The sequence below is a fragment of the Lepidothrix coronata genome, unplaced genomic scaffold, assembly GCF_001604755.1.
Source record: "Lepidothrix coronata isolate B3197 unplaced genomic scaffold, Lepidothrix_coronata-1.0 Scaffold12, whole genome shotgun sequence".
NCBI lineage: Eukaryota > Metazoa > Chordata > Aves > Passeriformes > Pipridae > Lepidothrix > Lepidothrix coronata.
This window is the reverse complement of record NW_016690192.1, coordinates 7,203,573-7,231,195: the sequence shown is the minus strand read 5'-3', so window position 1 is coordinate 7,231,195 and position 27,623 is coordinate 7,203,573. Positions and strand designations below refer to the sequence as shown.

Sequence of the window (27,623 nt, the reverse complement as noted above, 5' to 3'; positions counted from 1 at the left end):
TTAGCAGCTCACACACAGGCAGTGAAAATCCCTCCTTGGAGGGAAATATCCATCCATCACATAAAGTCCCTGGACCGAGACCAAGATCTCATCTGGGGTGAGGGCGTTGAAAAGGTCTCTTCAGCCATGCCGGCTGCCCACATCCTCCTGACTGCTCGGAGCATCCCTGGCAGGGGATGGAGCAGATCCCCATCCCTTCTACTGTCTCCTCCAGGGACAGCAGGTGAGTCACTTCATATCCCTGTGCAGCAGTTCTGCCACAGAAAAACACATCCTAAGAAATTACTTCGTTTTTCTTTTGGTCGAGGCCAACCGTCTGATTTGAAATACTAGTCTAGGAGAGATCGTGGATAAAGGCAGCACTGACAGAAGGAAGCACTGAGCTTCAGTAAGGAAAAGCACCAAGCACGTTCAAAAAAAAGAGGGAAAAAAATACCAGGATTGTAGTAGTGAGAAGTTACCCAGGCACCCCAAGCACTGGTGGTGGGAGGGCTCTGCAATACACTTACCAAGTTGCTACAAGCACCACTATTATGGAAGCCCTCCAGCAAATGCCGTGTAATAATTTAATTCATGCTGTAGCACGGAGTGTTTCTGACACTGGTACAATGCCTGAAAATGTGGCTGTTTAAGGCTTTTTCCACCCTGCTGTCACCCAAGACAGGCCCAGCATGAGCCCAACCATAACCTGTGACACGACAGCTCTTGTGGAGACCTCGCCGGGTGTTCCTGCACCTTCAGAGCACAGGCTGCCAGCTGAGGGAGAGCACAAAGGCTCCCAGACCCAGACCCTGCTTATTAATGTGTCGACACCCAGGGAGCCACAGAGCTCGGCCTTCCCCCACAGCAACAGGAACCGGACTCAACTGCCAGGCAGTGGAGCTCATGGCCCAAGGTTGGTGGGCCCTGAGGACAGGGAGGGCACACGCCCAGCCCAATCCCTGTGGAAGACCAGGGACCCCATGGGATACCCGCCTGAGTACAGGGGGTCCCTCCAACTTCCCGCCAAGCAGGGGGGACACACAAAGACCCACGTACGGGGCCGCCCCCCAAGGCCCGGCACTCCCAACAATGGCCTCGTGGCCTCAGGCAGGGGGGGACAGGGCCCCAGCCCTGGGGACAGGGGGGCACACACTGGCACGTCACCAGCAGGACAGGCAGCCCCACAGCACAGGCAAACACTCAGGCCCTGGCTACAGGTGGGTTACAGTGCCCACACCACCACTAAGGGGCTTCGCTCCATCCTCAGGAAGAAGGGGCAAGGCCAGACCCTGTCTCCACCCATGGGTTTAGAGGGCACCCCCATGCTGCTGCACAGAGCCCCTCTCTGCCTCCTGGAAGGTCTAAGCTACACTACCCTCATTTCTACAGGGGCTAAAGGACAAGCCCACTTGCTCACTCACACTGACAAAGACAAGGACGAAGATACAAAGGGGGAAAGAACGTCCCAGAAGAGGGAGCAAGCTCTGTGCAGCCAATGTGTGGGGAGCCATCCCTACTGCTGAGCAGGAGAGCAGAGCCTCAGACCCACCCCCGGGCTGCACAGGGGCCTCAACACGCTGAGGGGCTTCGTGGCTGGCCGAAGCACAAAGGCTGTGGCACACCCTGACTGCAGGGTGTCATTCTGGGCAGGGGCCGCCAGCATGCACAAAAGTGCCAAGGGAAAATAACCTACCCTGCTTACAGGGTGGGCTGGGGGTCAGGAGAGCTCCATTTCCCCCCTCAGGTGCAGAAACGGGGGCTCTCACTCTCCTTACAGGGTTCCCCCTCTCTCCGGGCAGCCAAAGGAGCGCCATGGCCGAAGGCCAGCAAAGCAAAGCAAAGACCCAGCCCTGCTTACAGGGAGGTCGCCCAGCGCAAAGCCAGCCGGGGCAGCCTGAAGGTGCCCACCGGACTCCTGGGGTGGAGAGCAAAAATTGTTCTCTGTCTCCTGGGAACACAGGAGGTTTGTAACTCTAAACCTCGTTATGCAGGAAATAACGAGGGTTCCTGGAGACAGGTGGGCAGGAGGACACCCTGGGTACTGCTCTGAGTCCCACTGATGTAGGCTGTTGGCAGTACCTCACCTTCAGCCAGTGCTCACACGCTGTGCTGTGGGGTAAGGGCAGCAAAATAAATGAATTAATTAATAAAAGTGTTTTTCCAATTTTATCAGAGAATTCCAGACTGGTTTGGGTTGGAAGGGACCTTAAAGCCCATCCAGTCCCACCCCCTGCCATAGGCAGGGACACCTTCCACTATCCCAGGTTGCTCCAAGCCCTCTCCAATCTGGCACCTCCAGGGATGGGACAGCCACAGCTTCTCTGGGCAACCTGTGCCAGGGCCTCACCACCCTCACAGGGAAGGATTTCTTTCTAATGTTTAAGAGTGAATGCTCTGATCTAGGCTACTACTACACGCTAATGATAATGTTTAACATTTATATATATGTGTTTGGAGGAGAAAGGAAAACCTGTGGTTGAATCACTGAGATCTGAAGAACTTGGTCCTGCCTTCAGACGAGGGTGAGGCAGCCACTGAGTAAATGTCTGCGACAGAAAAAAAGGAAGGAAAACCAAGGGATCTCATCATGCTGAGTCTGAGTCCAGGACCTGCTAAAAAGGAAAATAAATGTCTAATAGAGAAAATACAAAGTTCAAACTAGTGTGCCCAGTGGGCCCACCCAGTGTTCCCTGTCTATGCTCCAGTGCACACTCCAGTTCACCCAATGTGTCCTCCCAGTGTGTCCTGCGCACACTCTGTGGCAAACTGGCTGGGACTGGAAGGGAGCCCGAACAAACTCCTGGGAATCCCTCAACAAGCTCCTGGGAATCCTTGACAAGCTCCTGCCTGGGTCAGGGCTGCTCCCCCAGGAGGGCTGCACTGTGAGGCCACAGGTAGTTAATTAACTCAGCTTAATTAAGCTCACGATTAGAAGTGAATGATGGGAAGCTGCTGCTTTAGCCCACGAGAGGGCAATGCTTCCCGCCCAGTTGGTGGCCACGCTTGGGAAAAGTGGCTTTCTCTGTTTTTAATTAGGAATTGCAAGAGGAATTTCTTCTCTTTGGACAGTTTTCCTGAAGGTTTGGGTTGGTTGTTTTCTCACTGGGGTGTAATGCCTGACAACATCCTCCTGTGCATCCCTATGTTACCGGCTGGAACGCGGGAGATACACAATAAAGAGGAGATGAACAGGCTGGTAATCCCATCTTCTCTCCCATACAACCTGCCTGCGGAGCCAGGCTGGTGGCCGGGGGGACCTGGCTGTGCCAGGCACAGCAACAACACAGCTGTGGTGATGTTGGACGAAGGATGGCCATGGAAGAAAGTGAGGAAGGGTTTTCCTGGTACTCTCAGTGCTGCTGCAGGACAGGGATGCTCTGTCAGAGCACACTCAGGCTGGAGTGATGGGTACAACAGCTTCCCCAATTTAGTTTATTTTGGAAGGGACCTTAAAGTTCATCCAGGTCCACCCCCTGCCATGGGCAGGGACACCTTCCACTATCCCAGGTTGCTCCAAGCCCTGTCCAACCTGGCCTGGGCCACTTCCAGGGATGGGGCAGCCACAGCTTCTCTGGGCAACCTGTGCCAGTGTTTTTCCACCCTCATTTTCCAACTCTTCTCCCTCCTGCAGCTCCCAGGAACCTGTATTTAAATTTTAATCCACGCCCTCCCCTCCCTCTGGAGACAAATGTATTCCCAAGTGACTCCAGGATCAAAGCCCCACAAGCCGAGGCACGCCAGGCCCGTTTGGGCAGCAGACAAGCCCTTGCAGATGCCAGCCCTGCTCCTACCTCCTAAAATTCCCAGGATAGGGGGAACAGCGATGCTCCAACCGCTCCACCACCAGGGATTCTCCACCATCGCTCCAGTCCCTCGCGCACACACTTTCCCTACCTCAACCCCTTCCCAAACACCACTGGCACGCCTGAATCCACCTTGGAACAAGATAAACCGGTTTGGAATACCGCCTCGATTAGGGGTACACGAGGCGCGCTCGCCCTCCAGGTGGCCACGCCCACCATTCTCCCGGCCCCGCCCCATTGGGGCGGGCCAGGGCCGGGCCGGAGTGGGCGGGTCCGTGGGTGGGTGTGGGCGGGGCCTCGCCGTGATGGGCGGGGCTTCCGCGCCCGCTGCCGTCGCCCGTGGAGACACCGGGAGCGGCGGTGGGTGAGTACCGGGATACCGGGACAGAGGGGGTTCCCGCCGGGAATATCGAGCTCTGCCGCCGTGGACGGGCTGCGTGGAGCCGGCGGAGCAGCGGGAAGCGGCGGCCCGACCCCTGTTTTGGTGCTGGGCCTGGCGGGGCAGGCTGGGCCCGAGCGGTGCCTGAGTGTTTTTAAGGTTTTTTTGTTTGGTTGATTTTTATGTTCCCCCCCCCCTTCCCTCTGTCCAGAGGGGAATTCCCGGTGGGAGGCAGCGCGCAGTTGTGCTGTAGTTCAACAAGTTGCTTGCGGTTCCGGAACGGGTCGAAATATGCTTAATTATGTAAAACCGAATCTGCTTAATTATGTAAAAATAGTACTAAAATAGGCGTTTTTCTCGAGGACGGCGTCGCACGGCCTTCCTGCCTCCTTCCCGCCTCCTTCCCTCCATCCAGCCCTTCCCCATGGCACTGATGGATACCCAGAGCTGGCAGCTCCAACTGTACCAGAGCAGCCACAGCTTTCAGATAAATCCTTTAAATTTTACCAATTTTAGTATTCCCAGCCGTCAGGTGATGAGTTTTCCTTGGAATCACAGAGCTCTGCTTGACGGAGGAAGTTTCCCACCTGTGGGGAGTTGTGGGATGAGTGTGGGAAGGAGGTTAATTAGTGGGAAGCGTCATTAGTCGAGGAGGTTTCGTGTTGATACTGAGATTACACACCCAGTTGCAGTAACAAGTTTACTGAGAATCAGGGAATTGCAGAATCTCCTCAGCTGGAAGGGACCCTCACAGATCATTGAGTCCAGCTCCTGGAACTTTAGTAACTTTTAAATTGCAATACTTTGTTCCAAGCTTAAATTCTTTACTTTTTGGGGGGGAGGAAAGGGTTTTTTGAGAGGATATTGTGATTTTAGCCTGGTGCTTTTGGGAAGGCGGAGCCAGCAGGAATGGCTGAAGCTGCGTCAAGGGGGAATATCAGGGAAAGGTTCTTCCCCCACAGGGTGGTCGGGCACTGAACAGGCTCCCCAGGGCATCGGTCACAGCACCAAGGCTGCCAGAGCTCAAGGAGCATTTGGACAATGCTCTCAGGGAGAGGATGGGATCGTTGGGGTGTCCTGGGCAGGCCAGGGGTCGGACTGGATAGTCCTTGTGGGTCCCTTCCAACTCAGTATATTCCATGATTTGATTAGTGTGGCACCTCAAATGGAATTCACAGCGATTTGCCAGGGGATTATCTGGTGTTTTTATTAGCTTAGAGGTCACAGCATCAGGGACATGTTACTTGTTTGTGTTTATCTGGGCTGTAAATTGGGTTAGAAATACATTTCTGTGAGTAAAGGATGAGTAGTGGACAGTGGGAGGATTTGATGTTTGATGGTACTCCAGTGCCACTAAATGAGATTGAGGGATTAGTATGAAGTTAATGACTTCTCAATCCCGTATTTCATCCCGGCATGGGATGGACTGCCAGATATCTTTAATCAAGGACTAAAGCAACAATAAACTCCAGAGAGAGCAATGGATGAGGTCTGGTGCTGGGGGTGAGCTTGTTTCCTAATCACTCAGCCAATGGATGATTTTTCCTTTAAAAACAAACCTCTCCTGTCATTCTGGAGGAGTTTCTTGGGCTCTCAGACAGCAGAGCCACTTCCAGCATCTCTCATCTCTTGATGGTGTTAAATCCAAATATTGAGTTGTGCTGTAGGTTTCAGATACTTCTCTTATTTCAAATATAATGTCTCTTTGGCTATATAGTAACTTTTTAAATGAATACTAAAAGTTCTTGATTTCCTAGGCTCTGTTCCTCATAAGACTTGGAATATTTGAGCCAGATTCACAACAAGTTCTCTGTAGCAAGGCCTGGGATGAATTATGGAATCCCAGAATGATTTGGGTTGGAAGGGACCTTAAAGCTCATCCAGTCCCACCCCCTGCCATGAGCAGGGACACCTTCCACCAAACCAGGTTGCTCTAATCCCTGTCCAACCTGGCCTTGGACACTTCCAGGCATCCACATCCACAGCTTCTCTGGGCAACCTGTGCCAGGGCCTCACCACCCTCCCAGGGAAAGATTTCCTCCCAGTATCCCATCTGACCCTGCCCTCTGGCACTGGGAAGCCATTCCCACTTATCCTGGCACTATCTGCCCCTTTAAGAAGTCCTTGTCACTCCTTTCTATATGGCTCTGCTTTCCCTGCAAATGTTGCTGGAATGTTGAGTGGAAGATGCTGAACACAACGGCTCTGCATGGTGGGAATGTCCTTCCTCCCCAGACACAGCTTCCCAAATCCCAATTCATAACCCTCTGATAGAATCTGTTGCAAAAGCAAGTCCAAATTGCTCCAGAAATCCATGGTACAGCCCCATAAATCCTCCCCTCAGCCCTTTCCCTTTGTCCCCTTTGCCAGAGCAGAGATCATTGCAGGGAACAGAGGGAATACTTTCCAAGGGGTGTATAGTTAGCATGGGAAACACCACCACAGCCCTGGCCGAGGCTTGGAGCGGTATTCCAGGGAGGATTGTGTTGCTGCAACTTCATCTGTGCTTACACAAACCATGGGAGTGGGTGAAGGCTGCAGGTCTCGTGTCCTCACGCAGAAATACCCTTGTGCAGAGGTAGGAATTGCAGTGACACTTGCATTAGCTGGGATGAAATGGGAAGCAAGTCCCCCCAGATCCTTAGGGTTGTTGTGGACTCGCTGTTTCTTGGGAAATGGAAGCTGCAGATGTTTGGTGACCCTCGGGATTTGCTCCACATTAATCACTGCTGGAATTGGGCAGCTCTTAGCTGAATTTTGCAATATTACACAACTGGGTCTCGGTTTTCTAAACCTCAGTGTTCATCACATGGTCAGTGCTGGGGGCTCCTCGGGATTGACATCAATTCTTGCTCCCAGGAATAACCTGGGGGGAAACTTGGAAGGGAAGGAGAAGAGAAAATACTGGTGAGAGAAGCAAAAAGTTTTCACTCCGTGTTTTACAAGGGTTGATGAAAAGTAGCAGAAAGAGCAGAGGCAGTGACAGAAGTCCTGTGGTGACTGGGTTATGGTAGAATTCTCCATGGTGTTTTATGGAGATAGGTAGAAGCAGGAAGGTGAAGGGAGCAGTCAGGGTACCCAGGGGAGGCAGGGGCATGGTGAGGGTACATCCATTCCCTGGCACCTGTTGCTTGGAGAAGCTGTGGCTGCCCAGTCCCTGGAAGTGTCCAAGGCCAGGTTGGTCAGGGCTTGGAGCAATGTGGGATAGTGGAGATGTCCCTGTCCATGGCATGGGATGGGACTGGATGGGCTTTAAGGTCCCTTCCAACCCAAACCAGTCTGAAATTCTGTGAAAACAGACCTGGGCTGCAGTGTACCCCAAATACAAGCTCCTTGGTTCCTGAGGCCCCAGCCAGCATGGGTGGATCACAGCTTTAGGATGTTCATGGACACCAGCAGCTGTGTATTTTTAGTTGTGTTCCTTTGGATATTTGGTAAAACAGGCAATGTGTTTATATTCAGCTTCCTGTGTCCGTATCAGTGTCTTGGCATGTGATAGAGTTACAGAGGGAGGAGGGAAAAGGAAAAAAGTGTGTTATGAGGATTATTTGTATTCCAGCCGCTGTCGACGGCAGGATGTGGCTGCTGGGATCATCTTGTTTAAACATTCAGCTCAACTCAAGCAGGAACCAGACTTGCTCCCCCTTTGTTTACAGCATTTTTTCCCCCATCCCTTCTCCTGTGTCTTTCCAAACCTTCTGTACAGGGACAGGTCACTTTTTGGTACTGTCTGGTTTGGGACATACACATAATCTGAACCTTTGTCCACTCTGACACATGCCATGAGCTCTGAGCCCTTGCTCACTGTGTGGGTACTGATCCTCCAACACCAGCTCTCCAAAGTGTTTGGAGGTGGAAAAGCCCATGTTTGTTCTGCTGGGAAGGGAACAGCCTGCTTCCCCAGCCTGTTTCCCCAATCCAGGCTGCTCTGGCAGCCCACAATCCAATCCTGTTGATGCTCTGTGGAATCACCCCTTTGTTATCTCTAACCATTCCTTGAGCAGGGGCAGTGGGAGCACATGGGGGAGACTTTGCCTGATTTTCCTCTCTAAATGATGGCTTTCCTTGTGCCAAAGCTCCCTCAGAGCACAAAACCAGGAAGTTTTCTGGTGGTTTAAGCTGAGGAGAGCAAAATCCTCCCTCCTAGTTTCTGTCATTGTGATAAGGGGATGACCCTAGGACCCAGCACTGCCCTCGCTGCCTGAACCAGAGGTGATGTGGGATGTTCTCAGGAGGGACTGGTGGGTATCATAGGAAGGGAAAAATATGGGCTGAGAACCAGGAAAAACTGCTGTGCCTATGGAAGCCGCAGGTCTGGCTTGTGGAGCAGGAACTGCCACAGGAAGGATTGGGAAGCTCTGCAAGGAGGACTTGATGGTGACAGGGGGTGGCCCTAGGAGGAGAGGCCTCGTTCAGCAGAAACAGCTGAACATTCTGATTGTTTGTACATTGAAGTTTTAATTTGAAGTTGATTGCAATGTCTCCAGCAAGCCTTTCCTGGGCTGTCAGTCCCTCATTGGATATGTTTAGATGTCTGTCCTCTGTTGTTGTTTGGGCTTCAGTTTGCTCAGTGACTGAGATATTTGATGTATCTGTATCTTCACAGTTCATAGACGAAAAAGAGGTTCTTTTCTGTGTCATTAATCATATTGATGATTAGCCAGAGTATTTCCAGAAGATTTCCTTTCTGTTTGTTAAAATCAAGCAGACACCAAAGGCATTTGTGCTAATTTTTGTGCTGCCATACTGCAGTGAAGAAATTTTGCAAGAATTTTTGCAAGAAATTCAGTTCCAGGGCAGGTTTGATGAGATATCAGGGATAAATTTCTTCCCTGGGAGGGTGGGGAGGCCCTGGCACAGGTTGCCCAGAGAAGCTGTGGCTGCCCTGTCCCTGGAAGTATCCAAGGCTGGGTTGGATGGGGCTTGGAGCAATGTGGGATAGTGGAAAGTGTCCTTACCCATGGCAGGGGGATTGAATGAGATGAACTTTGAGCTTCCTCCTAATCCAGTCTGGGATTCTGTGGTTGCTGTAAGTTTGAGCAGATCCCAAATTACATTTTCATCTCTGTTTGTAGCTTCAAGTCACACTTTTTGGTCTAAGCTTGGAGCTGGGATAAGCAGAAAGTGTCACTGATGATTTTGGAAGATGGACCATCTTTTTCCTGGCTGACTGTGGTTTATGTTGCTGTAAACAACATAAGGTTTATGTTGCAGTAAACAACAAGGCATCCATCCTGCACAGCAAGGATATTCCAGCTGGAGCTGCCTGCCAGGGCCCACGGAGCAGGAGGACTCAGGTTGATGCTGCCGGCCTTGGCTGGAGGGACTGGGAACTGTCCAGCCATGGAATTTTCTCATCTCTCTCCCACATGTCCTTCCCTGATTTATTCCTTCCCAAGCATGGCCTGACCTCTGAATGCGGGATTTTGGAGGGGTGCATTACGCCAGCCTCAAACTATGCCAGCAATGTCGAGTTTGTGGGTTTTTATGGCTAGTTTGATTGGAGCTTTGATTAGGCAGGATTATGGAGTCTCCGGGGCTCTGAGGAGGGAAGTGACCCCGGGAGCCAGAGTTAGTTTTCAGATGTATTTAAAGCTGGAGTTGGACTGGATCTCTGAAGGTCTCTCCCAGCCCAAACCATTCCCCATGATCTGTGATTGTTTTGACTGTGTTTTGATCTCCCTCAGGATGCACAAGTCAGTATTGAATTTTTTCTTATTTTTCCTTAACAATTTTCAGGGTGAGTGAGCAGAATGAGAACTTGCACAGATAAGCAAAGCAGCAGTTTTTCCATTAAACTTTGATTTTATGCAGCAGTCACACGTCTGTGAAGGAGTTTACGTGTGACATTTATTTTTGTTTCCTTGCTGGATGTGAACTGGACAAGCCTGGCACAGGGACAAGGACTGGCTGTGGCAAGACAGTCTCTCTTCTAACGCAATTTATTTTCCTCCTCCATACAGTGATTTTTAACAGCACCTATTAAAACTGTGATCCCGTTTCCAGCACAGGAAGTGGCATGTGATTATAAAGGGGACACTGTCTGTGCTGCCTGCCACCTCCCTGCCTTGCTAAGGACCATCCCTTGGGAACTTTTGGTGGTTTTTTTTCCTCCTCATTTCCTGGGAATGAGGGAGCTGTGTTGCTGTGGCTTCTCTGAGCCCGTCGTAGCTCGTGGTGTGACTTGGGCAGGTGTGGAGTGGTGCCAGGGCTTGGTGCCAGAGCTCCACCAGTCCTTGGCAACTGATGGTTGCTTTCCCTCCAAAGAGTGTCCGTAGCAATCCTGGATCCTGCCATACCCTTCTTAATGAGGTATCCATGCCCTGGCTCCTCTGCCAGCTCAGTAAATGCCCGGAGCCTCCAATCCGAGCTCCGCAGTGCAGGGACAGTGGGTGTATCTCCAGGGGCACAGGGGTGTGTGAATGTGCAGTAGGAATTCCAGGAAAGGGGAACAGAGAAATTGCCAGCCCATTTTGGATTATCAGTCACTGGATTTAGAACCTGCTGTGTATACTTGCACACCTGTGTGGGGATTGCAGTGAATGGGCTTCCAGCAGCAGCACAGCCAGGAGAGGATAATAAGGAAAGATAATTTTACTTGTAAATACAGTCCCTGCTCCAGTTCCCACAGAATTCCCATCACCTTATGGTTTTTATCACCTTCACAAGCTGGGAGCTGAGAATGTTCATCTGGAGAAGAGAAGGCTCCAGGGAGAGCTTAGAGCCCATTCCAGTGCCTAAAGGGGCTCCAAGAGAGCTGGAGAGGGACTTTGGACAAGGGCCTGCAGGGACAGGACAAGGGGGAATGTCTTCCCACTGCCAGAGGTCAAGGTTGGATGGGATATTGGGAAGGAATTGTTGGCTGTGAGGGTGGTGAGGCCCTGGCACAGGTTGCCCAGAGAAGCTGTGGCTGCCCCCGGATCCCTGGAAGTGTCCAAGGCCAGTCTGGATGGGTTTGGAGCAACCTGGGATAGTGGAAGGTGTCCCTGCCCATGTCAGGGGGTGGAACTGGATGGACCTTAAAGGCCCCTTCCAACCCAAACCGTTCCATAATTCTCTTTCACCTGTAGCATCAAGGCAGCCAACTTGATCTGTGTTTGTGTTGTAGGTGGATGGTTTAAATAAATAACCCTTTGGATCTCTCAGATCTCTTCAGTTGCTGGTTTCTGGTTTTGGCAATGCCAAGTTGTGCTTGTCAGGTGCCCAATTCCACTGTCATTCATGTCCAACACTCCTAAAAAAATTGCTGCCTTCATTGAATTGTTGTTGAATTGTTATAGTTCAAAATTATAATTTTTTACAATAAAAACTTAGGAAGGTTGTTAAATATGGTGTGCTCTGGATTTGCCAGTCTTGCAACAGTGAACAGGATCTGGTAGCAGAACTTGTATGGTTTTGGACTGTTATAATTCCAGGTTTTTTTCTGGGTGTGTAGAGGCCTCTATAGGGAACGTGGACTGCCAGATTTGTTTCTCCAGGGAATTAAGCCCAGCTGCTGGAATATCTCAGTGGAGGTTTACAGGTCAGAGAAGTCTCCAGGGGCAAAGTAATCCTGGAATGGTTTGGGCTGCAGGGGGCCTCAAAACTCATCCTGTTCCACCCCGTGCCGTGGGCCGGGACACTTTGCATTAGACCAGGTTGCTCCAAGCCCCATGCAACCTGGCCCTGAACTTTTCCAGGGATGGAGGCAGCCACAGGTTCTACATGTTCTCAACACTGGCTACAGTGGTGCTTAACTAAACCTGCTCTGACTTTTACTTTGAGTAGTTAAACTTGTTTTAAAGGCAGTGGCTTTTCCAATAGCTGCCTCTAGACTCACCTGCCCCAGGTCTGGGTGGGACCTGTCCCTCAGAGCGTGGGCTCCAGGAGGAGCCATGCCGGCAGCACCCAAATCTGTGTAAACTTGTTCCCTTCATTCCCATCTGGGAGGGGGCCAGAGGGAATTGGGCGCCCGTGGCCGTGTCTTTGAGAAGGGAATTAGGGAAATTGGCAATAAGAAAGGTCTGAGGTAGATTTTCCAGCCAGGCCAATCTCAAAATACTGTAGTTTTTGTGACTAGAATTAAACCACAAGTGCCAAACCCCCTTAGCTTTGGCTTTCTTGCATTATGAAGTCCTTATAATTTTTATTTTACTGTGTTTCAGGATCATTACACCGATAAAATCAAAGCAAGCCGGACAGGTAGCAAGTCTGCCTATGTAGGTGAGTTTCCAGTCCACTCTTGTTCCTTCCTTTCATGCAAAATATAAAGCAGCACAACAAGTCCCAGACTCCAGCGATTTAATTTTCTTCTGGAGCAAAACAAATAAAAAATACTTGGCAACTTTGTGGAGGAGAGTTACAAGGGCAGCACCAGCTTGGTATTGGCAGTACTGGTTGCTCATACTATTCACCTTGGGTTTTTAACTGACTTGACTTTATGGGGTAAAAACACCTGCTTCTCCCATGGAAATTAGGCTTTTTCTTGTTTATTCCCCCAGTAAGGAAGGGGCAACATGCAAGTCTTCATAATTTCTGCCTCTGCTGTGTTACATGCATTTTGTTTGACCATATCATCATACAAATTCTTCCTATATTCACCCCATCCTGAAAAATAGGTGCTTTGATAAATTCTTGTAGCCAAGAAGCTGGTGAAATCCTTTGGACCCTACCAGTTCTCTGAGCTGAGCCCCACAGAGTTCTTCCCAGAGCATCTCCCGCCTGCGTCCTCGGCTTTATCTCTTGCAGACGAAGGAATTTGCTGAAGGTCACAGAACCTGAGGCCAAACTGCATCCCGTGACTTTCAGTCTGGAGCTTTAATCACAGACTAGTCCTGCTTTACATGCTGTAAGAGGAGCTGATTTTGATATAGCTAAAAGTGTCTTTGCAAATGTCTCTTAGTAGTTTGTGTGTCTTTTCTGGTGGGATTTAGCTGGGGAGTGCCCTGTGGGGAAAAACAAGGACCTTCTGTGGATAAACTGCCCTGCGGTTCGTTGTCTTTTCCAATGGCTTCAGGCTGATGTCTTTAAAATAATATTGCTCAGATGTTTTTCAAAGGAACCTTGATCTAGAAGTCACTTTTCATGGCTTTCATGTGTACCAAAGATACAAAAAGTTAAGTCAGAAAAAAATGCAGAGGAAAATAAAAGCAGGTTTTTCCACTACTCATCTCCCAAGATGTACATTGGGTTTGACAGAATCACATAATGAAGGCCGACTTTGAAAATCAAACGGAGCTGTAGCCCAGGTTTGATCAGCAGGATGGTACTGCAGTAACTTGTGGGATGGAGGTTATGAAGGAACACAACCTTAATTAAACACCTAGAATACCAAATCCAGTTGATCGTCTTGGGAGTTGTCTGTTTCCTTACATTTCACAGTATTTTATGGTTTTTAATCTGTTTCAAAAGGACTAATTAAGACACTGGCAGCATTGTTTATAACTGAAAAAAAGATCTCCACTGTAAAATCTCTCAGTATTCCCAAGTGTAAATTCTCTGAAAAAGGAAACATCAGAAGGGGGTGTTCTGTGTTCTAAGGGTCTTTTATTCTCCATTTGCACTGATGGGCTGCTAACCTCTGTGTAAACCAGGTGTATCCGTGTCCAGACTTCCCATTGCTAACCCAGCCCTGACTCCTGCACCTCTTCTGAGAGGAGCATGGAAGCAGAGTTTGTCCTTGCTGTAGCTTTTCTGCTGTAAAAATGGGTTTGAAATCTGGGGCCCCTGATCCCTTTGGCTGTGGTGCTGTGCACGGTGTGCATCCCAAAGCACTCACATCTTTCCCCAAGTCCTGCAGCCACCACATGTTTTAGGTTCCCTGTGTCATAGTGTGGACTCTCCAGTACGTGAAGCAGTTAGTTTTGTCTGGGGAGGATCGTGTTTTCTTTTACCTAACCCATACTCTTTCTACTGTGTATAAAATATTTGTACTGTGATTTTAACTCTTGCTTGATACCTATTTAAAAATCCAGTCCCTCTCACCTGCCAGGAACTAGGGAGCTACTCCTCACAGTTTGGTTTGTGGTAGGTGTGGAGTAGGAGCAGAAAGCTTCTCCTAGCCACAGATGATCCATCCCTGTGATGGGAGCAGCTCCTGAAGGCACCAGAGCCACGGCCTTGGCTGGGGCTGTGCTGAGGGACGACAAGGGAGCAGGGGACTGCTACCTCTGGAGCCAGTGGGGAAGTTATGGGTGATCCGTGCCGCTGCTTTTCCTGGGAGGTTTGTACTGTGGGTGCTGTGTTCAGTCTGCAAAGTGCTCAAGTGGTTCCAGGTCCTCCTGGGAAACTCTGGTGTATCCCACCACCTTGTCCATCCATCTTGTGGGGTATAAGGATCATGAAATCACAGAATGGTTTGGGTTGGAAGGGACCTTAAAGCCCATCTGATTCCACCCTCTGCCATGGGCAGGGACACCTTCCACTATCCCAGCTTGCTCCAAGCCCCATCCAACCTGGCCTTGGACACTTCCAGGCATGGAGTATCCTAAAAAGAGAAATGACCCAAAAGCATCTCTAATTCCTCTTTCATTTTACCACTCAGTTCTGTTTTCCTGCAGAGGGCAGGATTCTGGTGTTTTGCAGCTGCCCAGGTTTATTTTCCATTCTCCTTGGTAGTGTGGCAAATGATTCCAACACCGGTGTTTCCACTGGGTGTCAGCACGGCCCCATGCAGGGATTGGGCCAGCAGAGCCCTGCCAGCCCTGGGCTTTCCCTTTGGCTGCACCCACCACTGGAAAAACGAGGTTGGCTGCATTTCCAGAGCAGGGTTTTCGAGGATGGGCTCACCCTGCGCAGGCGCCGAGGCTGAGTGAACCGGGAAGGGGCTGTTTTGCTGGAAGTGCTCTTTCCTTCTTGGAGCAGAGCAACCGGTTGGAGCAGGAGGAGTGTGGAACGTGCCTGGCTCGTTCCTGTGCTCTCTAATTAGGGTTACAGCTGGGACAGTGGGTCCCTGGTTCTGGCAGAGCAGCGTGAAGAGCTTTTGTAGTATTTATGGTGTTTACGTGGAAGGTGTGGGTGTGATAAGGAGCGTTCTCAGAGAGTGGCTGGGGGGACACACGTGCAGGGTCGGTGGGTGACAGGTCAGGGCTGCTCACCCTGCTCCCTCCATGCCAACCCTTCCACTTCTTTTCCACACTTATAGCACATCTAGACTTCCCAAGTCCTTTGCAAAACCCTTGGGCCTGCTGCCTGTCCTGCCAGGCTGAGGTACCTCCTTCAGCTCCTGACTCTGTCCATGTTGGGTGGGAAGCAGACCCCCTGAGGGTTTGGGTTTCAGGTGGGTAGAGGATTCCCTAGATACTTCTCCCTCTCACCTACTGCTACCATCAGGGACCCTGTGCCTCTCCCACCCTCCCTGTGGGTCACCTCGTGCCAAGTGCCACTGTGTTCCGGGGTGTGCAGGATCTGGGAGGGGACATGTCAGCACTTGCTGGGATGCCAAATGCTCTGCGGCACATGTTGGCAGAAGGCAGTACCAGGCACACTGAGATTCCTCTGACACATTCTTCCATTGGGGACCTAAATATTTAAAAATCAAGGCCAGAAAGTATCACAAATACAGATTATTTTGATGCTTGTGTGCAGCTCTTTCATCCATTGCTGTACCTGGTTGTGCTCTGATGTGCCCTCAGAATGGATTGGTTTATTTCTGCACCTACCTTTAATGTCAGCATTGGCCTCTTGGCTTGGACTGGGAGAGTTTTTGGGTTCTGCAAGTTGTAACAAACCTGCTCCCAAGCACCCTGTAGTAAAACCAACCTCCACCATTCAAGTCCCAACCGGCCTCCAGCCCTCCTGCTCCCACACAAGCTCCTGGGAAAGTGGCACGTGCAGGAACCCACTAAAACCTTACCTCACGTCCTGCCCCTGCACATGGGAGAGGTGCTGGAGAGGGGCTCTGGCGTCAGCCCCTCCTTATGCCACCCTCCAGGGGCCATCGTGGCTCTTCTTCCCTGCTCTCCATGAGGACTGGCCTTGTCTGGTGCCTCTTCATGCTGTTTGCAGCCCCTCTTCCTCCTTCCAACCACCTTCCTGCCCAACAAATCTCTGCATTTTCAGAAGCAAAATTGACTTCAAAGCTTCTGGCTTTTTATTCCTGAGAGCTCTGGGGAGTGTGAGCCAATAAGAAGAGGCAGCTGGACTTGGGTTCCATGGTATTTTATTCCCAGATTGTTTGCAGGGTCCCAGCTGAAGGCAGAGTGGGGAAGGGATGCGAGGGAGGATGGTGTGGGGAGTAAAATGGTTTTCAGGCAGGGCTGTGAGGCATCAAGCAGAGCCTGTACTAGTGGTGGTGATACACAAATCAGATACAGCTTAAAATCCTTCCAGCAAAGACCAGGGAGGTTGCAGGACTGGGAACAGTTTCACTTGTAAGCCAGCAGAGTTCTTTGTGGAATCGCTGCAACCCTAAACACAATGTCCTGAGATACCATGTGATGGTGGGTTTGGAGCAGAAATGCCAACTGGCACGTCTGAGCAGCTCCTTAGGAAGTGTTTGCTTCCCTGTGTTGGGAATAGAGCAGCAGCCATGCCTGGCATGAGCTTCCCCCCCAGCTCAGGGCAGAGAATGAGCTGGAGCAGCAGTTCTGGACTTGTCCGACTGCTTTTTTCCTTCTTTTTTTCCCCTGTTCCTGTGTTTTTAGGAAAAGGAGAACAATTTCCGTGGTGGTACTTGCTTCTGGTTTATCCAACAGGCTCAAGTGGGCAGCATCATCCAAACATTCCATGTGGGAGCAGCAGCAGTGGTGACTCCCTGGGGTGCTCCCTCCCTGTCCCATGGGCAAGGCACCCGAACCAAGGGTGAGGAGGGATCACAGTGGGGTCAGGGGGTCACCCTGAAGGCTCATGTCCTTCCAAACAAGGATTTGGAACACCTCGTGTCCTTCTTTTCCTGCTGTTTCCTTGCTGAATTTGGAGCCTGCCCAGCCCAGAGGCATTTCCACCTCACTGCCCTGTGTCCTCCACAAGCAGGACTGTGGCTCTGAAAATGGAGAGGCCTTTGAAATCTGCATTTACAGGTTAGCTGTAACTTTAGATCTGTGCTGACCCCCAGCTGTGGGCTGACACCTTGGAAAACCAGAGGCTGGAAAACCAGCAGCTGATGGAGTACCTTGTACGTGCTGTAGTTGTCAGTTTATGTTTTGTCCAATCCACTCTATGGATTTACAGTTTTGAGTTATTCACCTTAAAAGCTGTTTTATTTCAAGAGAAACAGTAACAAGACACCTTTTCACCCTTTTGAGCCTTCAGCACTCCACTATGGGCTGGCTTTACATAACTGGAGCAAACTGGGAGCTGTTTGCCAGGCAGAGCTGCTGGGAGATTCTCGGCCGTGCTTTATCAGTGGTGATTTAATTACCTTTCACTCTGCAGGGGCTGTGTAAGTCGTGGATCTAAAAGAGTTAAAAAGATAGATTGAGGTTTAATAATCCCATTGGAGCTGAAGTTCAAAGCCCAGACGAGGTGGATCTGGGGACCTGCTGCGTGGTCATCTCATTACCTAAAGCCTGTGGAAAGAAAAAGGACAAGGCCTGGAAAAACAGGGGTTTTCTAGGGAAGAGGGGCAGCTCCACCTATTTGCAGGTATTTTAAGAAAGGAAAAAGTGCAGGTGTGTGGCCTGCAGGAACTACACTGGAGGATTCACGTGTTTTTCCCTTTCACTGGCAAAGTGCAGTTGGTGAGCATCCACCTCATCTGAACAAACACTGGTCTCAGTTTTCCATGGATAAATTAGGAAGAAATTCTTCCCTGTGGGACTGGTGAGGCCCTGGCACAGGTTGCCCAGAGCAGCTGTGGCTGCCCCATCCCTGGAGGTGTCCAAGGCTGGGTTGGGCGGGGCTTGGAGCAACCTGGTCTACTAGAAGGTATCCCTGCCCATGGCAGGGGGTGATGGCCAGAGAAGCTGTTGGGTGGACTGATTCTTTTGTCTCATTTTAGTTTGTGAGTCAGAGACAAGTGAGAATTGCAGCCATGCCCACAGCTGCTCTGGGGTTTAGGAATCTCTGTCACCATCAACCTTGGATCCAGCAAACCTTCGTTCAGCTTTGTCACCATAAAATCATGGAAAGGTTTGGGTTGGAAGGGGCCTTAAAGCCCATCCAGTTCCACCTCTGCCATGGGCAGGGACATCTTCCACTATCCCAGGTTGCTCCAAGCCTTGTCCAACCTGGCCTTGAGCACCAGCTGTGTTTTGTCTTAGGTGGTGAGTGGAAAAACTTATTGGAAATTTATTTTGGTCCATTTAGCACAGAATAAATAGTCATGACTGTGAGTGCTGGAACAGGAGAAATCCTGATGGGAAAGTGTTGGAATGAGTCAGGCTCTTGGGATATCTTTTGGCTCAGCCTGCTGAGCATGAGGATTTGCTTCCTAGAAATCGGAGCGGTGCCCTCTCCGACCGCACGGTCATTTCTTTAGAGATTGACTTCATTCTCTTGGGAGACTTCCCTACCTCAGAAAACCTTGCCCACGGCTCCAAGGGCACAAACACCCAAGTTTTGCAGAGCTGTGGACACCACCAATTTAAATCTGAGGAGTTTTCTGAAGTCCAGTGCATCCTGGGAGAAATCCGGTGGCTCCAGGAGGCCACAGCAGCTCGGATCAGTTGCCAGGAACTCAGAGGGAAAACAGTATTATTGGGTGCTGACCTAGTTGTTTGTAAATCTCTCTGTAGAAGAGATTTAGTGATCTTAGGAGGCGTATTAAGGGTTGTGTTTGTTTGAAGATGGGGAAATGCAGCAATTTAATTTTCAAATGTTATGGTTTGGGTTGTGTTTTCTCTTTTTTTTTAAAACATCTAATTTATTAACAAAGCTAACCAGCTGGGAAAATAAGCGCTGGAACTTTCCTAAGGAGGTCATCCATGGAGATTGGAAAGGGATCCAGAGATTCAAACCTCTCCAGTTGAAAAAAGGGGTTTGGGGCTGGGGAAGGGAACGCTGGTCTTGCTCCAGTAAAACAAGAGGAGAATGGTTTATCTTTTAATTTTGCAATAATTTTTTAAACCTTATGTCTATTTTTTTATATAAAAGTACTAAAATTACAGGAATTAGAAAATCCTGAGCTATCTTCTCAGAGCTGCATGCACTACTTGATAAAAATTGATTGCTTTGGGTTGGGTTTTTCACACCACAGTTTTTCAATATAGTAAGTGAAAACTGCAGGGACTAAATTAGCCCAGTGCTAAATGTCCAAGGCCAAGCTTGTCAGGGCTTGGAGCAACCTGGTCTAGTGGAAGGTGTCCCTACCCATGGCAGGGGGTGGAACTGGATGAGCTTAAGGTCCCTCTCAACCCAAAGTAGTTGGGATCCTGTGATTCCACAAGTGCTGTGTCCTGGGCTAAGCCCGTGCTGTAGCGGGAATGCTCCAGAGGAAAAATTCTGTTGACTTTTTGAATTTTGCATGAATTCCCTCCCATGGGTGGTGAGCAGTGAATCCTGTGTGACTCACTCCATAGGTGACCTCTCTGGAGCACAACCTGAGGGATATTTTTGGGCCGTGAGGTCTTTGTGGGGAGCTGGGGCAGCGCAGGACTGACACAGACCAGGGGTCAGGTTGTTACAGAGGCGGAACATCCATGGATCCACATGGATCTGCAGGAGCATGTTCTTAATATTTGCTTTAGGAAATAAGTTTTTATTGATACCAAATGTCAGGTGTGAATGTCCCTCCTACCTGAGCCTGAGCAATTCCTCTGCCCAAAGCTTTTCCAAGAATTTTTCCCCCAAAATGGGGACTCAGAGCAGGATAATGCTGTTCCCAGCTAGCTGGGCAGGCATGGGCACTGCCTGGAAAACACCCCTGCTCCCCAGGCTGAGGTGAGAGAAACCTGAATCCTGCAGGAACCGCTGTGGGCAGCGCTTGGAAAGGTCACACAGAGTCATGTTGGACTCAGGTCACTGTATTGCCATAAATGATTCAAGCACAGCCCCATGGAGCCAATTTTCCTTGTGGACCTGTGGAAGACAAGCAACAGGGTTTGTGCAGAGTCTTCTAGAGACTGTGACACAGGACAGTGACACGGGCAGAGCTGGTCCAAACAGGCTCTTTGGGTACCTGGAGACCTGAATAACTTGGAATCACAGGCTAGTTTGGGTTGGGAGGGACCTTAAAGCTCCTCTTGTTTCACCCCCTGCTGTGGGCAGGGACACCTTCCACTAGACCAGGTTGCTCCAAGCCCTGTCCAGCCTGGCCTTGGACATTTAGCACTGGGCTAATTTAGCACTAAGCTCTTGGCTGCTGCGATGCCTGTAGGGATATCCTTGGGAATGCAGTGCTGCACAGTCCTCAGTCCCTCCATGGGCTGCAGGTGGGTGTCTGCTCCACCATGAACCTCTATGAAACAGTCAGGGATGCTGAGATCAGCCTGTGCCATGGATATTATTTCTTCACAGAAATGGCTGTCCGGCCCTGGCACAGCTGCCCAGGGCAGTGGTGGAGTCCCCATCCCTGGAGGGATTTAAAAGCTGTATGGATGTGACACATGGGGACATGGGTCAGTGGTGGCCTTGGCAGTGCTGGAGGACAGTTGAACTCGATGATCTGAGAGGGCTTTTCCAACCTAAATGATTCCATGGTTCTATCCTGGCTCACTCCTTGCTCTTTGGTGGGCTCAGGAGCAAGTCTCCTTCCATGTGCTCAGGGAAGCACATGGATCCTGGTAAACACTGGGCTCTCCTGGAAGCCCATGGGGAACTGCAAATGGGAATCAAGCTGCCAAAGCTGTGCTGGAATTTTTGCCAGACCAGCCATGGCTCTGCCCATCCTCCTCACTGCCACTGGCTCAGCCAAGGGGCAGAAGCCTGCACAGAAGCTCCATGTTTTTTTTTGGAGGATATTTTACTTCCAGAGCTGTTTTGCAACTGCCTGTTCCTGCCGGGTGTCTTAATAACAAAAAAAAAAAAATGCCCTTTTTGCAGTGTGTCGTGGATGCCTCTGTGTAAAAGCTGTTTAAGGTGCTGTGCCACCTTCTGGAAAAATAACCCACTGTCTTTTCAAACAGAACTTCCCTGCTCCACTGAAAATGTCTGGCAAAACAGCCACCACGACCAACAACATTGCTCAGGCCCGAAGGACTGTGCAGCAGCTCAGGATAGAAGCCTCAATAGAGAGGATAAAGGTGACAGCACATCCTTCCTCACCCCTCCTTTCTTTCCTTGTTTTTTTCCCCTTCCAGCTGTAGGACAACATAACAGAGTGTGTGTGTGTCTGTGCACCCACAGCTCAGTGATTTTTTCCCATCTCAAAATGTGACATCAACATTTCAGCTCAGCAAATGTAAATAAATCCAGTTCTTGTGGCCCAATATCCCATCTAACCCTGCCCTCTGGCAGCAGGAACCTTCTCCCCCATTTTCTTCCCTGTCACTGCAGGATAGATGAGAAATTCCTCATTACAACCCACTGTATTATTTTGAACCCCCTTCTGTTTATTCCCAGTTTCCTGTGTAGAAGCCAGGTGGAACCTTTACCTGGTGTCACAAATGAATCCCACAGAGCAGCAGGGTCCATCCTTTCCTCCTCCCTGAGGATGAAGCAAGGAGACAGAATGTGTCTATCTCCAAGTACCTCTCCCATCCCTGATAGGGACTCTGTACCCATCACAGCTCTCAGCACCTTTGATCCTGTTCCCATGGGTAACCCCTTTCTCTGTTTATTTTTTCCTGTCTCCTGCAGGTGTCCAAAGCCTCGGCAGACCTGATGCTGTACTGTGAGGAACACGCCAAGAAGGACCCGTTGCTCATGGGCATTCCTGCTTCTGAGAACCCTTTCAAGGACAAGAAAACCTGCATTTTATTATAGGAGAGGGGCAGCTCCTCCCCAGCCCATCTAGGCAAGGCCAAGCACCAACACTCTGTAAGGTCCCAGCCGTTCCCTGGCTCGGAGCGGCTGCTCTTTTACCATGTGTCTAAGTCCTTAAGCTTTCCAAAGCATTCCTTCTGATCCTTATCTTTATTAGGAAGCTGAATTCATGTCTTTCCTGGACAAGGGAATGGGAGCAGCACTGGGGTCTCTGCACAGGGGGGGTCCTGGTTGCATTTGCCAAGTCAAACAAGACCAAAGTTGCCTGAGCTTTGCTGATAAAGCAGAGGCCAAGCCGTAGAGACCTGATGAAACATCACTGGGTTTACATTTTTTTAAATGATTAATTTTTTTTTGGGGGGGGGTTGTGCCTGTGCTGGCAGCACCAGTTCGTGCACAGGTACGCTTAAAGTGCATTTTCTAGCAAAAAAACTACCTTGCAAAATGATTGTAGCAGCTGCTGAGGAGCTCCAGGGAGCTGTGCCACAACCTTCCTTCTGCTGGCCTCTCTTCCCAGTGGAGAGTTGAGAATCAGAGACCTGCAGATTGCTTTTTCTGTTTTTTAAGAGTTGAAAAAGCAGAATTTTCAGCTTGGGTTCTGCTGCTCTGCATTTTCCTCTCTAATTTAAAATCCCTGTTAGTATAAAAACCATCCTGTCAAAAGAATGGAAGTCTGGAACTGCCCTGGCAGGAAAGAATGCTGCCCTCACTCTCAATCCCTGTCACATTCTGTGCAGGGAGTCAGAATTTGACTCTTTTTAAAAAAAAAATTCATTTTTAAAGGGGAAAAATGCCAAATTATATTCAGCTTGTGGTTCTGCATTTATAAATGGAGGGCCTTTTCATCAAGTATATATTTTATATATACACATAATAAAAAAGTCTTTCTTCGTGTGCCTGTGTATATATATATACATAAACTTTGTACTTATGCAAATATTGCATATTAACAGCAAATTTGGAAGGGTTTGAAAATAATACTGACTTCAGCTGGCTGCAAATGTCCTTTTCTGCATCCTGCTGAAGTTGTGATCTGCCATAACTGTGCATTTCTGTGAGGATATTTACAGACTTTATTAACTACTTGTCATTTATGTTGCATATTTGTCATTTCTATATGAAATTATAGACTCACTATTGATATATATTGAGAACCTATATCTTTGTTTAACAAGCCTCTTTGACAAAGAGCTCCAAAATCAGCCTGACAGAGAATTGTGCTGCTTATCCTGTGCTTACATGCAGATTATTTTTATAGAGTATTTTTCTAGAGGCAATTGAAGAAAACAATAATGTAGCTCCACACTGATTCTTTTTTATTGTGTTTGTGTCTATCATTTTATCACACACATAGGTAGAATTAATGAGCTCAGTTAATTACTCAGTTTGGGGCTGCAAGGCTGTAGCTGTTGAGAATTCCAGCTGTGCCCAGAGGTAGCCAGGCAGGTACATGGGGTGCAGGGAGGGAAAGAACCTCATACTGTTGCCTGATTATTGTCTTCCCAGGAATCTGGTGTTCCCACAGGAATCTGCAGGTTTATTTGGTTAGAGATCCCTGCTCCCAACCCAAAACCAGCTCCCCATTGTGGCTGCAGGGGGGCTCTTTGTGTCTGCCTTCTTTGTGTTTGCCCTTGAATAAAGCTCACCATGAGGGCTGGATGGTGATCCAGCTCTGGGACCCTGGATTGTGATCCAGATGTGGGGCCCTGGTGGGTGATCCAGCCGTGAGGCTCTGGATGGTGATCCAGCTGTGTGATCCAGCCAGAAATCCAGCTGTGAGACTCTGGTGATCCAGCACATCAGCTTGCATCTGACAGCATTTAATCTATAGATATTCAGTAAACTCACTATTTTTTATATATAATATATAGGGACATGTGAAATCTGGAGCTGTTACGTTTGCATTTCGCTTTTTGCTGTAAGGATTCCCAGGACAAAACCCAGGAATTGTAAAATTTAGGGGAAATACAGCCTCTGTTCTTGTAGAATTTTCTAAAAAAGGAGAAATGAGGCTATCCACAGGTGCTGAGAGAAAGCTGTGGGGTGCCATGGGGATGCCCCACCGTGCCGCATTGCCGTGCCACCCCACCATGGTGCATCGTCATGCTGCCCCTCTCTCCCCTTGGCCAAGCTGGCTGATTTTGGGGAAAAAAACAAGCATTTGGGTGCATGGCTGTGTGCTGGGCCATGTGCCCCCAGGTCCACCCAGAGGTCTTGGCCAGTTTGTAGTGTGGGGACAGGGGCTGGAGGGGTGACTGAGAGAAATTAGGGGTTCAGGGGGAGCTGGATTGAGTTTGAGCTTGGAGAAACAGCAAATATGGTGATGCTGCTCCTGCAGCGTCCCAGGGCACAGGATGGCACCTGCCTGGTCCTGAGCTACGTGCCGGACATGGATAGGGATGGGTGGCCTTGGGCCAGTGTCCGGGAGTGGGAGAACTGGTCCAGCCTCACCACCTGGCTAGGCTGGCACCAATCCTGCTGGGGCTGGGGACACTGACCCCCTGGTGCCACTGCTGTGGGGTCACACACGTGCCGTTAGGGATGTCCAATGTGGGTCAGTGGTGTCCCCGTGGCCTGCCCTCCGGGCACTGCTGGCAGTGTGGGCAGGAGAGGCTGTTTTCCTGCCACATGGAGAAATCTCTGCTGTGTGCCAGCCTGGAGTTGTAATTACAGAGAAGCCTGGCACAGAGACCTCCCAACCCTGGTGGGCACGGGCTGTGCTGAGGGTGCATAGGGAAAAAATCCAGGAGCATTTGCAGAGTCTGTGGTGCAAGGAAACATCAGGTCAAGTTTTCCTCCACCAAGGAATCAGGTTTCCCCCCCCCCTTCCAAGAAGACTCAGGTGCTGCAGGAGGGTTGGAGTCTCTGCAATAAAGCTGCCTCTCTTTTTCTTAGCTCCTGTTGTTGCAGCATTCAAGCAAAATAAATAAATAACATTCCCAACATTTCCTGCAGCACATCGGCTGCTTTGGCATTTAATGGCTTGGGAGGAGCTGGGAATAAACCCACACGGAGCAGCACAACAGGACCTTGCCCGCTGCCAGGACAAGGAAGCAGCTGCTGCTGAGCCCTTTTGCCTGTGCACTAATGGAGCAAGGAAATAAAACCCTGGGCCAAAGGTTTGATTGGAAACTTTATTTCAAAAAAAAGAAAACACAAAACAGAAACACCAAACCCCCCCAAAGAACACTCAAATTTCAAACAATTATATTAATGTTGCTGCTTTTGCAGCCAACTGGTAAGAGATTTGTGGTTGCAGACCAACAGCTTAAGGGCATTTCGGTTCTCAAACCTCCAAATATAAATAATTTTCCCATCGATATCAGAAAATAACTTATAATTATTATATATCTTAGCATAAAAACATGAGAATTAACATCCCAAAAATACAATAACATTGTTGGCAAAATGCCTCGATTTTTGCTCTTTAAGGTGTTCAAAACAGGAATTTTAAGTTGCACTTAAGGATAGAAAGTGAAGGGTATTTTCGGCGAGGGACATGAGCACCCTTGGCATGTCAGGCTGGGCTCATCCTGCCACTTTTCCTTCACTTCCTCACTCATTCCCACCACTCCAGCATCTCTCTGCTCCAGCCCCACACAACACGTCGCTCCACTGCAGCCAAACCCCCCCCCGACGTCAGTTTTAGCTTTTATTTTTTTTGTTGGGTTTTATTTTTCCTCCCCCGGAATCCCAGTGCCAGGGCAGGGAGTTACTTCCTGAGCAACTGCGAAAGTCTTGCAACACTCCAGTGCAATCGGGATCGGGATGGGCTCCAGCGGTCACCGCTCCGGGAGGTTGATCACCGGCACCCACTGATCCAGGTACCGGCTCTCCCGGCAGAAACACATCAGCTGACTCAGCGCTGGATCCTTCCACTGCGAGGCCTGGGGGTTCTGGAAAGGGAATGGGGGAAGGCTTGGACACGGCAGCAAAAACAGCCTGCACAGGGCAGTAGGGGGAAAAAAAAAAGCACAGCAGAAAAGTCCAGGAGTGTGAATCATCTTAAATTGCCACCGAGGCAAACAAACAAGTCAAGCCGGGAAGCATGTGAGGAGTTTTGTAGTTTTGGACTCTGGGGCAGCGGAGGGAAAGGAAAAAAAAAGATGGGAAGAAATGGAAAGAAAAAGGGGAAAAAAGTAGGGAAGAAAAAGGGGGGAAGAAGGGAATAAAGGGGGGAGGAGGGAGAAAGAAAAAGGGGGTAAAGAGGGAAAGAAAGGGGGAAAGAAAAAGGGGAGAATCGGGAAAGAAATGGGGAAAAAAGAAAAGGAAGAAATAAGAGGGAAAGAAAGAACAAACTAAAAGGAGAAAGAGGGGGAAACAAAGGAGAAAGAGGGGAAAATAAAGGAGAGGGAAGAAGGACCCCGTTTTCCCTGGGGCGTGGGAAGCACCGCGCAGCTCCCGGTGCGGGCGCGCTGAGTCCGCGGGTTCGAGCCCCGGGCACGGCGAGTTGCGGGGGGCCCCGACTGTCCGTCCGTGCCCCCCGTGCTCACCGTGACGAGCACGCAGTGCAGGTCCGCGGGCGGGTCGGGGCCCGCGGCGGGCAGCAGCAGCTGCGCCAGGCGCGCCGGGTTGCTGACGCGCAGGATGTTGATGTCGTTCTCGCAGCAGAAGGCCCGCAGCAGCGTGAAGTGGATCTGCAGCGCCGCGTCCCCCGCCTCCTCCTCCTCGGCCGCCAGCAGGCACAGCACCACGTTATCGGGGTCCCTGAGGGGAAACCGCCGTCACCCGGAGGGGACACCGGGCAAGGGGGAACGGGGGCAAAGGGGAGGTCACTCACACGTTGAGCAGCTTGGCCGCTTCGTAGACGCCGAGGGTGAGACTCCGCTGGCTCAGCGCCTTGCTCAGCACCTCCTCCAGCGCGTCCCCCGCCTGCTCCATCCTGCGCCGGGACAAACGCCCGTCACGGGGACCCCGCACCGCAGCGATCCCCGCACCTCCCTCCGCCCCCCCCGGCCTCACCTCCCGGCGGCACGGCGCTCCCCGGGCAGCTCCTCCAGAGTCATCACGGGGCCGCGGGGCAGGGACGGACACGGGGACACGGACACGGCGACAGGGACAGCCCCGTCCCCGGCGTCGCTGCGGCCGCTCCGGCCCTGCCGCCCGTGCCGGACAAAGGCGCCCCGCGCGCGCTGCCCCTGCCGCGCCCCGGCCAACCCGCGCCGCCGCGATTTGCATATCGCCCTTCTATTGGGTTATGCAAATGAGGCCCCGCCCACGCGTTGCCGAGCCCGGCCGGGCCTGACCCCGCTCGGCGCCGGGAGCCGGGACAGGGAATAGTTTGGCATGGGAGGGACCTGAGACCGACTCGTTCCACCCCCTGCCGTGGGCAGGGACACCTTCCACTAGCCCAGGTTGCTCCAACCTGGCCTTGGACACTTCCAGGGATGGGGCAGCCACAGCTTCTCTGGGCAACCTGTGCCACGGCCTCACCACCCTCACGGTCAATTCCTTCCCAATATCCCATCTGACCTTGTCCTCTGGCAGTGGGAAGCCATTCCCCCTTGGCCTGTCCGTGCAGGCCGTTCTCCAAAGTCCCTCTCCAGCTCTCTTGGAGCCCCTTTAGGCACTGGCAGGGGCTCTAAGTTGTCCCTGGAGCCTTCTCTTCTCCGGGTGAACACCCCCAGCTCTCTCCAGAGCAGAGGGGCTGCAGCACTCAGAGCATCTCTGTGGCCTCC

The 27,623-nt window shown here is 50.6% G+C and overlaps 2 protein-coding genes and 1 long non-coding RNA gene across 4 annotated transcripts; 1 reads left to right on the top strand and 2 right to left on the bottom strand.

Moving 5' to 3' along the window:
- Positions 1-909: 909 nt before the first annotated feature.
- Positions 910-27,381, bottom strand: LOC108492872. Its single transcript, XR_001873267.1, has 3 exons — positions 27,371-27,381; positions 17,222-17,227; positions 910-1,550 (listed from the first exon to the last, which is right to left on the bottom strand). It is a non-coding gene; the product is annotated as an uncharacterized LOC108492872 (long non-coding RNA).
- GNG12 (G protein subunit gamma 12) lies at positions 4,046-23,832 on the top strand. Of its 2 annotated transcripts, XM_017805693.1 has the most exons (4): positions 4,046-4,149; positions 12,309-12,366; positions 21,147-21,263; positions 21,820-23,832. In XM_017805693.1, the coding sequence occupies exons 3-4, from the start codon at positions 21,168-21,170 to the stop codon at positions 21,943-21,945; spliced, it is 222 nt and encodes a 73-aa protein (XP_017661182.1). In that variant the 5' UTR covers positions 4,046-4,149; positions 12,309-12,366; positions 21,147-21,167; the 3' UTR covers positions 21,946-23,832. The 2 variants fall into 2 exon arrangements, with proteins under 2 accessions (XP_017661182.1, XP_017661183.1); XM_017805694.1 differs by lacking the exon at positions 12,309-12,366 and having other exon boundaries at positions 4,056-4,149.
- GADD45A (growth arrest and DNA damage inducible alpha) lies at positions 25,075-27,058 on the bottom strand. The gene is made up of 4 exons (XM_017805691.1): positions 26,908-27,058; positions 26,726-26,827; positions 26,439-26,652; positions 25,075-25,841 (listed from the first exon to the last, which is right to left on the bottom strand). The coding sequence occupies exons 1-4, from the start codon at positions 26,949-26,951 to the stop codon at positions 25,728-25,730; spliced, it is 474 nt and encodes a 157-aa protein (XP_017661180.1). The 5' UTR covers positions 26,952-27,058; the 3' UTR covers positions 25,075-25,727.
- Positions 27,382-27,623: the final 242 nt, after the last annotated feature.

Excerpts from the sequence above, each read along its gene's own strand:
- GNG12 (XM_017805693.1), top strand. The coding sequence starts at position 21,168 with ATGTCTGGCAAAACAGCCACCACGACCAACAACATTGCTCAGGCCCGA. Across the intron at positions 21,264-21,819 it reads CCTCAATAGAGAGGATAAAG|GTGTCCAAAGCCTCGGCAGA; the intron begins GTGACAGCACAT and ends TGTCTCCTGCAG.
- GADD45A (XM_017805691.1), bottom strand. The coding sequence starts at position 26,951 with ATGACTCTGGAGGAGCTGCCCGGGGAGCGCCGTGCCGCCGGGAG. Across the intron at positions 26,828-26,907 it reads GAGCGCCGTGCCGCCGGGAG|GATGGAGCAGGCGGGGGACG; the intron begins GTGAGGCCGGGG and ends GTCCCGGCGCAG. Across the intron at positions 26,653-26,725 it reads GCGGCCAAGCTGCTCAACGT|GGACCCCGATAACGTGGTGC; the intron begins GTGAGTGACCTC and ends GTTTCCCCTCAG.